Source organism: Tasmannia lanceolata, unplaced genomic scaffold (genome assembly GCF_043159265.1).
Source record: "Tasmannia lanceolata isolate RefF3 unplaced genomic scaffold, GAP_Taslan_0.1 ptg000005l, whole genome shotgun sequence".
Classification (NCBI taxonomy): Eukaryota; Viridiplantae; Streptophyta; class Magnoliopsida; order Canellales; family Winteraceae; genus Tasmannia; species Tasmannia lanceolata.
Genome location: NW_027518682.1, coordinates 19,084,236 through 19,093,896, shown reverse-complemented (window position 1 = coordinate 19,093,896; position 9,661 = coordinate 19,084,236). Strand labels below are relative to the sequence as shown.

At 38.3% G+C, this 9,661-nt stretch overlaps 1 protein-coding gene across 1 annotated transcript; it reads right to left on the bottom strand.

Annotated features, from left to right (window-relative positions):
• Positions 1–3,240: 3,240 nt before the first annotated feature.
• LOC143877844 (non-functional NADPH-dependent codeinone reductase 2-like) lies at positions 3,241–8,804 on the bottom strand. Its single transcript, XM_077380109.1, has 4 exons — positions 8,429–8,804; positions 8,087–8,330; positions 7,516–7,695; positions 3,241–3,615 (listed from the first exon to the last, which is right to left on the bottom strand). Exons 1-4 carry the CDS (start codon positions 8,740–8,742, stop codon positions 3,391–3,393), a joined length of 963 nt encoding a protein of 320 aa, XP_077236224.1. The 5' UTR covers positions 8,743–8,804; the 3' UTR covers positions 3,241–3,390.
• Between the last annotated feature and the right edge of the window lie 857 nt (positions 8,805–9,661).

Sequence of the window (9,661 nt, the reverse complement as noted above, 5' to 3'; positions counted from 1 at the left end):
ATTCAGGTGAGCTGAAGATATCATGCAAGGTAAGAGGGGGCAACTCAGAATGTTGGACCACCAAGAAGAAGCATGTGCATAAGATGAGTGTAGCAGAGATGCGAATGCTTGGGTGGATGTGCGGCCACAAAAGGTTAGATATAATTAAAAATGAAGACATCCGTAAAAGGTGGGGGTGGCACCAATTGAGGAGAAGATGAGAGAGCACCGCTTAAGATGGTTTGGGCATATCCAACATAGGCCTTTGGATGCTCCAATGAGAAGAAGTGACTCGTGTTAAGTTGATAGAATAAAAAGAGGTAGGGGCATACCGAAAACAACTTAGGTAGAAACAGTGAGGAAAGACTTGATGGCTAGGAAAATAACATAGAAAATGACATTGGATAGGAGAGAATGGACAAAAATGATCCATATAGACAAACCCAACTAGTGTCAAGGTTAGACTTAGTCAATTTGAGCGGATAGATTCTTTCACCTTCTTCATAAAAATTTTCTAAAAGATTCATTAGCCGACCCCAACTAGTCTGGGACAAAGGCTTAGTTGAGTTGAGTTGAGTTGAGTATATCAGGGAGAGTTTCGAAATGGTTTTCTAGATTATATTGGCCCATGGGGGTTTGACCTTGTAGAAGCTAGTCCTATTGGCCGCATTTTGGGTTTTATGGAATGAGCGGAAAGCTTGCACATTCAAAAATGTAGTCATAAGCACTCCCTTTCTAGCCATTGGTTGTAACTTTGAGTGGGGAAATTGATGTACATTATGGCTCTGTTCACTTGTGTTCCCTGGAGAGCAAATCCTTGGAAAAAAGCTTATTTTTTCCCTGACAAGACCTTGATAAGACAGAATTCTGGTGTTCACTTGATTTCCAGGGAAAATAGAATTACACATGTGGAATATTTGCAAAAAAGCAAAAAATGACATGGAAAAGCCCATTTCCCCACCCTTTAGGCTCTGTTCACTTCTTTTCCCTGGAAAATAGCCTTTTTTTCCCTGACAAGACCTTGCAAGACAGAATTTCTGTGTTGACTCCTTTTCCAGGGAAAAATATTATCAGATGTGGAATTTCTTATTTAAAAGCTGAAAATGACGTGGAAATTGACTTTTTCCCTGTTACTCGAGATTTGGTTTCCGATTAAATATATCGGAAAGAGGCGAAACATTTTCCTTGACAGTTTCCCTGTATTCCTTTTCCTTCTGCCATGTCACCCGGAAAGGAAAGGAAAACAAAATCCTTTCCTTTCCTTTCCGGGGAAAAGAAGTGAACAGAGCCTTAGGGATTTCATTTCCGACCAAAAACACACGGATTTCGTTTCCCTGGAAAACTAGTGCAAAAAGAAGGGCAAGCAGTTTCCCTGGAAACCTTTTCCAGCCCAAGTGAAATAGTCTAGGGAAACTTTTTCCTGCACAGATTACCTGGAGTTCGTTTCCTAATGCCACGTCAGCTTCCTGAGAAACATTTTCTTTTCCTTTCCCGGGAACACAAGTGAACAGAGCCTATGTGACTAAGAGGGGAGAGTCTCTCGAAAAAGATGTGTAAGGAGGGTCTGTTACTTTGCTCTTGAAGGTAAGTGTGAGTAGGTTTTTGTTGCTGTGTTTTTGCATTCAAATTATAATCAGGCCTATAAAAGTTCCTAGAATTCTAACGGACAACAGTAATCCTCAAAATTTTTCAACGCATCATTATCACAAAACCCTAGACCCTATATCCCAAGCCCCAAATCACAAAATCCTAAACCCTATGTTGAGAGAAAGCGTGAGATAATAAGCATTCTAATCACAAAACCCCAGGCACTATATCCCAAGCCACAAATCACAAAATCCTAAACCCTAACTCGAGAGAAAGAGGTATGAGCATACCTGAATGAATTCGTGGAGAACCAGAAACCCTAGAATGCTAGAAGGCAAGGACTGAACTAGACCCCTTTATTGTGCAAAACAGAGTTTTGAGAAAAGCCGAAAGGACATTTGTCCCTTTGTAATGTTCCTTTTTAGGAACATTGATCAAGTGTTGTGGACCGGGTGGATGTGTAAGGATCGGGCTGTGTGGGACCCATTTTGTGTATTTGAGCATCTTTCGTGCGGTTGGATCGTATTGAAGTGGCCTACTTGTGGGGACATTGGAATGGGAATCTCTTTCTAGGATGTGGGCCCACGGGCCATCTAGTGTCCAAAGGGGCCAAGAGATGGACATATTTTGTAATATTTCTTCATTGGGGAAGAAATGACATTGGCACCCATGTATGGGTGAGTTGAACGTTTTTGTTGCATTGGGTCAGGAAGTACATGATCATGCAAGGGCTTCTTTGGCCAATTTCATCATGGACCTGAAATGATAGTGGCACCCGGTGTGTCCATCCATGGGCAGCACTCTCTTAGTTATTCTCTAAAGGAACCCTTTTCAAAAAAAGTTATTCTCTAAAGAAGGGGGTCGAATTGATAAAGACACGCATATGTTTTGGGGTAGGTGTAATTAGGCTATAAGTAACAAATGGTGAAGGATGAGACTATTATGCAAATTTTCTACTATGTATCTTTGATAACCAAGAACATCACACAGCTAGTGAAGTTGTGCATGTTGGTGAGGGGAGTGAATAGAACAGTGTGTTCTTTCTCCTCTTGCAACCGGTACAGTGAGCATCATCTACTTCCCATGTGATCAAAGTGCAGTGAGCATCCTCATCTCCAAACACTACCCAATCATTCTCCCCATCATCTCCACCCTTCCCTTCACATCCCCCTCCACCTTATTTGTTTGTATCAATCCAATTGCTACTAAGAATGACAGTTGATCAATGCATTCCCAATGTATGTTATTTCATGTATTTTGATGTGAAACTGTGTAAATATCAATCATGGAATGTGCTGATATTATGTGAGCATTAAATCAACGTGACATTATCCTTTTATTTTGTAATTTTCCAAGCAACAATGAGTTTAATGGATATGGGAATCAAATTTAACAGTGGTTTTCTTGTCTATGCGTTGGGTCTTTGAATTTATCCAATCATGCCCATGTGAGGAAGAGAGAAACCAGCCTAAGGTGGCCAACATACCCCTCTCCATTCCAACTGTGAAAAGGGCCATTACACCCTTTATTGTTAATGTGAGAACTAACCCTAATCTCTTAATTATAAATAAGAATGGTTGCTTAATGGGAGCAACACTAAACAGATTGATTAGGGTTTTTAATTAATACCTAACAACTACCAGTTCCAAATGAAAAATTGCAAAAGAGAAAACAGGGAAAAAAGGCATCCAAACATTAATTCCAACATTTTAAGCTTCATCACATTTCTTCTCAATCACAATTTCAGCATCAAAATATAAGAAATCGATAGCTAGGATCTTATTTCTAGGAAAAGCATTGAGTATCCCATTCTCTATTCTTGTTTTAAATTTCCCCGTCCCAAAGTTCCTCCAGTGACTTGAAAGGCCCATCTGGAGAAACAAGCAATATTCCTGAAAATCCCCTGGCTTGTGGGATCTCATTGATTTGTTGTTCCTCTTCCTCACTCAGTTCCCAATCGAAAATGCTTAAATTCTGTTGCATCCTATCCTTGTTCACGCTCTTCACCACCACACTCACTCCTTGTTGATGCACCCACCTCAGTGCAACCTGCGTTACAGTCAATATCTATCGTCAAATAGCAATTTTATTAGGTAATATTTAATCCACGAACTAAAGTCTAGGTGAACAGAGGATGATACCGAGTCAATCCAAGGATAAAATAAGGCTTGATATCCCATGCTAACCAAATCATCTCTATGTATGGCTTGGATTCATCCTATGGAGTGGGCCCCACTATAATTTTTCCAAAAGAAGATCTACTTTGCTTTATTTGCAAAAACGGTCCTCTAGTTTGACAATTTACAAAATTTCCCTGGTGAAATGTTTTGATAGGGTGGGTCCCACTAACTCAAATCAAAACTGTATAGGGTAGGTCGCATGATTTCTACCCTAGCCCATGTGTAGGTTGGGGCGTACCTTTTTACCCCTCATGCACCCTTGATTCAAAATATATCATCGAGGGTCACGGGTATTTTGGTCTTTGTACAAGGTAATTTTCGTCTTTTCAAATAGAAGGGCATTTTGCTCTTTTTTATGGGTATTTTGGTCACAAATTGATTTGTAAATGGGCAAACTAGACGTCCTTTTTTTTATTGCAAATAAAGCAAAGTAGAAGTTTTCTTTTGCAAAAACTATAGTTGGGCCCACTGCATAGGATGAATCCAAGCCATTCTTATGTTGGGTCCAAGTCTTATGGAGTTGGGACACTGTAATTTTTAAAAATTTGTATGCTGGAAATGCTTACACCATATAAAAACACGTCTATATAATAGGAAAACTAGGGTGGCCCGAGTCTATTTAAAACCTTATAAATTTAAAATCCCCTTATAATAAAAAACTTGTGGATCCAACATTATTTAAGTCATAATTACAATTTTAAAGCCCTCTTTAACTATTAAATAACAAGGGAAATGTTATAGCACTACTGTATTTTGATGAGGGCACTCCTCACTTTATTAAAAGTATGGCATGGCCAGCACCACAGGATAATCCAAATCGTCCATTAGATGGGCCACAGCCTAAAAAGGTTGTGCCCCAAAAATCATTTCCATAGGTTGATCCTCACCCTCCGATCTATAGAGGGTTAGGGTCAACCCTAAAACATTCAAATCGGAGGGTTAGTGTCAACCTATGGAAATGATTTTTGGGGCCCAACCTATTTAGGCTGTGGCCTATCTAATGGACGGTTTGGATCATCCTGTAGTGAGGGCCATACCATACTTTTAATAAAGTGAGAGTGCCCGCATCAAAATACAGTAGTGCTGATAACATTTCCCAATAACAAACTACTAATAGTAAAATGAGAAAACGGTTCCTACACATATGTGTAGAGAGCTCTCTACACACTAGCTTAAAATACAGTGGGGGCCCACATTGTTTGGGTGATCCAAGCCATCCATTTTAAAGGCCCTCACATAGATAGGCTGTCTAACAAAAATCGGATCCATAGGATCATCCCAACCCTACGATTTGTGGAGGTAGAAATGGATGTCTTTAAACCTTAACAAATTAGTCCATTTTTTGCCTCCACAGTTCGAATGGTTAGGATGATCCTATGGATCTGATTTTTTGTGGACACCCTATCTATGTGAGGGCCTTAAAAATGAATGGTTTGGATCACCCAAATAATGTGGCCCCCACTGTATTTTAAGCTAGTGTGTAGATAACTTATCTACACATGTGTGTAGGAACCGTTTTCTCTAGTAAAATTTATGTATAAGTATTAAATCTCCTGTACAAGTAATTTTCTGCACAGCTGTTAAATAGTTCTATAATAAAAAACTATTGTACGCCATTGATATAATAAAAAACTTGCATGGATCCAATATTATTTATATCATTATAACAATTTTGAAGTCTTCTTTAGCTATTAAATAACAAACTTATAATAGTAAAATTTATGTAAAAGTATTAAATCTCCTATACAAGTAATTTTCTCCACAACTGTATTTTTTTTTAAAATGGCAGTATTAAATGTGGACCGAGGAGGACCACATCCGGAAGTATAACATAAAAAACAACAAAACAACAATAAAAACAGAAAACTTCACAAGGAAAGAGAAAGTCAAACTACTCCAAATCCAAACTACTAACACCACTCCTAGCCAAATGATCCGCCTCCCCAGAGCGAATCTCCACACATGATTGAAAAAAATCGCAGAGCCCGATGTTAGATCATCAATTTCAAAAAAATAGCAGAAAATCTCCAAGGAGGCACCACTGTTAAATACTTTATACACATCTAAGTTTCTTTACAGCAATTAAATAGACATTTCAAAGCACTGACTCTAATAATACCTTATAATAAATTAGTTATAAAAGAAAATATTTTCCCTCGAATAATGTTTGCGCGTGGTAGCTGAAAGATAGCATGGCAGACTATATGAAAGTACTTTTTCGAAGGAGCCAAGGACAGAAACCATTTATATTTTTTTTCTAGGGATTTTTGCTGATTAGTCCCTACATGACAAAATAATTGCTTATTAGTCCCTAAGAAAAGCATATTATCATAGTAGTCCTACTTTTAGAAAATATTTGCTAAAAGATCCCTAAAACTCACCTACGTTAATTTTCTCCGTTAAAAATTCTAATATGGCAAATTTATACCTCCCAACCCATTTAATCAGTTTTAGCGTTTTTTTTTATTTCCTTCCATCATTTTTGGGAAAAAACTAGGAAATAAGCAAAATATTATCTCTTCCAATTTTCTCTTCGAAAATTTCGTAAAATCTTTCAAAGTTATTAACGTTTTAGCCCATTTTGACTTTCCTTTAACATTCTCCCTTCTTCTCCTAAGAATAGAAGCTAAACCCTAGTTCTTATTCTCAAAACAAAAGTAAAACCCTATTGTATTGCAACCGGTGGCCGTGATCGATTGGTTTGTAAGAGATTTTTGGGAACTGTAGCAGTTCTTTAAATACAAGATGGATTAGTGCTTCTCTTACAAAATGCCTTCCACTTAGGCCCCATTGGATTGTAGGAATTTTATTGGAAAAGTTCGGAAAGGAAAAAAATCTGAAATTTCTTACTTCTTATACATAAAAAAAGATAAGGTAAACCAACCCTATTCAATTTTTCAGTTAGGGACCTTCGGTTTATGATGTTATATCTCTAAATTAATCAGACATAATTCCCCTCTTAAATCATTGAATGAAAAAAATTTCCATAGAAATAATTCTCAATCAGAGTTATTTTCTTGCAATCCAACCAAGATAAGAATTTCTTGGAAAAGTTAGAAACAAAAAATATTCCTAAAATTTCTTACTTTATTTCTGCCCAATTTAATTTATTTTAGAGAGATTCTCAATTTATTTAATTCCTAAAATGTTTTTTGGTTGAAGGATTTTCGAAGAGAATATTGGAAGAGATAATATTTTGCTTATTTCCTAGTTTTTTTTTTTAAATAATGAAAGGGAAATAAAAAAACGCTAAAACCGATTAAATGGGTTGGGGGTTAAATTTGCTGATTAAATGGGTTGGGGAAAATTTGACATATTAGAATTTTAAACGGAGAAAATTGACGTAGATGAGTTTTAGGGACCTTTTAGCAAATATTTCCTAAAAGTAGGACTAAGATAGTATGCTTTTCTTAAGGACTAATAAGCAATTATTTTGCCACTTAGGACTAATCAGCAAATATCCCTTTTTTTCTATTAGCCATGTTTTGCAACCTTGAAAAGAATATTCCGATGGAATATTTGTGGGCCAGTTATGAGAGATAGACGGCAGAGGGCAAACTTGAGAGGGTGGGAATGAGGAGTATTAAAAGCTCCTAAAAATCACAAAAACAAAGTATGATTTTTTCACTATTTTTTAAAGATGATAGATGCTATGTTCCCACTCCCACCACCCCAAATCTCACCTTTTCCTTCCTTCCTCCCTGCCCCTTGAAAAAAGGCCCACGATAGGCCCAAATTCAAGAACTAGATAGAGAGAGGGGGTTGGTACCTGAGCCACAGTCTTTCCTTTAGCCGCCGCAATTTCTTTGAGTACAGGACTCTCCATGACAGCCGGAGTTCCCCAAGCGTTCCCAGGCGCCCCTAAAGGGGACCAAGCTGTTATATGTATCCCCTTTATCTTGCAGAAGTCTCTTAGCTTCTTCTGATTCCATACCGGGTTCATTTCCACCTGAGAAAAAAAACCATCACCCCGTTAAAGTATAAAAGAATAAATGATGCCTTCTCCAACCGCTTAAGCTTTTGGAGTAACCGGTTTTTTCACATGGTATCCAAGCAAATGCCTGGGTTCAAACCTCCTTGATAGCAAAAATTTACATGGAATGGCCAACCCTAAAGCAGGGCCACATGTACCACATGTAGGCCCACCCAAAGAAAGAGAGGCCAAACGTGAGGAGGAGTACTAAAGTATAAAAGAATCAATAAAATAAAAGAATCAATAACGCCTTCTCCAAAAGCTTAAAAAGGCGTTATATTTATTCTTTTAGACTCTTAACACACCCAACCTTACCACTACCAACTCATCAAAATCAAATCCATCATCCTCACCCCTAATATCATACCTGGTTCACAGCCGGAGGAATCTTCGCACTATCCAACAATTCCGAAAGCTTCTTGCATGAGAAGTTACTGACACCTATAGACTTGGTGAGACCCAGCTTCACACACTCCTCCATGGCTTCCCAAGTAGACTTATAATCCATGGGGAAAATATCCTTCCTATCCAAGGGAAAAGTTAATTTCCCTGGCGTCGCCCTCACTGGCCAGTGGACGAGATACAAATCCAGATACTCCAACTGAAGATTCCTACAAAACCACAACCAATTCACCAATAATTTATCTCATATCAACAAACAAGAAAAAAAAACCCACAAGTTTATCTGATCAACATATATAAATACTACTTGAGAGTGTTTTGGATTGCGGGGAGGACACGATCGTTATCGACATCGGAGCACCAGAGCTTAGATGTGATGAAGAGTTCTTCACGTGATTTGATAATCCCACTTCGTAGGGCTTCGGCTATGGCTTCTCCTACGGACTTTTCGGTCCCATAAAGAGCCGCGGTGTCGAAGTGCCTGAAACCAAGCTCCATGGCCGTGATAAAGGCAGCTTTCATATAATCAGGAGGAGAGGATGAAATATCTACTGCCGTTCCCAAGCCAATCAACGGGATCTTGTGGCCGGAGCTCAGAACAGCCTCTGGAATTACTGCCATTTTTTCTCAACCAGATGAATAATAGAAGGCTCTTCTTATATTGTGATAATTGAGGGGCCGTATCCTTTTAGATTTCTTGCAATCTTTTGTAAATCTTTTTTATTCTTGTGGGGTCCACGAGCTACGTAAGTTTGGTAGGCCGTCTCATTCTTTAATGTCCAAATGGCGTGTAGATGGCTGTTGCTTATGTCATTTTGAAGGGAAATGACATATTTGCCCTCTTCTTCCCTAGGCCAACCCTTATTCCCCACCTGTAGTGCTTTTCTTATCAAACTGTTTGAGTCTCTGTCACATTTTCAATCGGAGTTTCGAGATTTTATACCGTGTTTGGCAGTGAAGTTCAGAATTTTTCTAAAAGTACACTGGGCACACTTCATAGATGATCCAAACCAATCATTTGTTGGGTCACAATGTAAATAGGCTGCTAAATCATCTCCATAGAATGATCCTAGCCCTCCGATATAGAGATGATTCTATAATATGCTGTCCCTCTACAATTCGGAGGGTTAGGATCATCCTATGGAGACAATTTACAAGGTAGTGCCTATTAACGTTGTGACCCAACATTTCGGCCGAAATTTGGTAAATGGCGAAATTAGAAATTTTGCCAAATTTTGGTTCCAGTCCCCACCGAAATCCAACCATGGTTATACCTTCCTAACAAGCAGTTGTTACATTTAAAAAGGCTACTGATATTGTCACAAACATGTTTTCATAATTACACTAACTCATCTTGTCTTTTATTATTTGAGAGCTGTCAAAGGTTCTTGAAAGCCAATTAAAAGAAGAAAGGAACAGATGAGTTAGTGCAAATAATCCAGACATGGTAGTGCCAAAATCAGTACCCTTAAAAAAGCAAAAAAGTCGTTGTTACACCTAACGTTAGTATTTATACTATATACCCCGTGTTGGGGCTGGA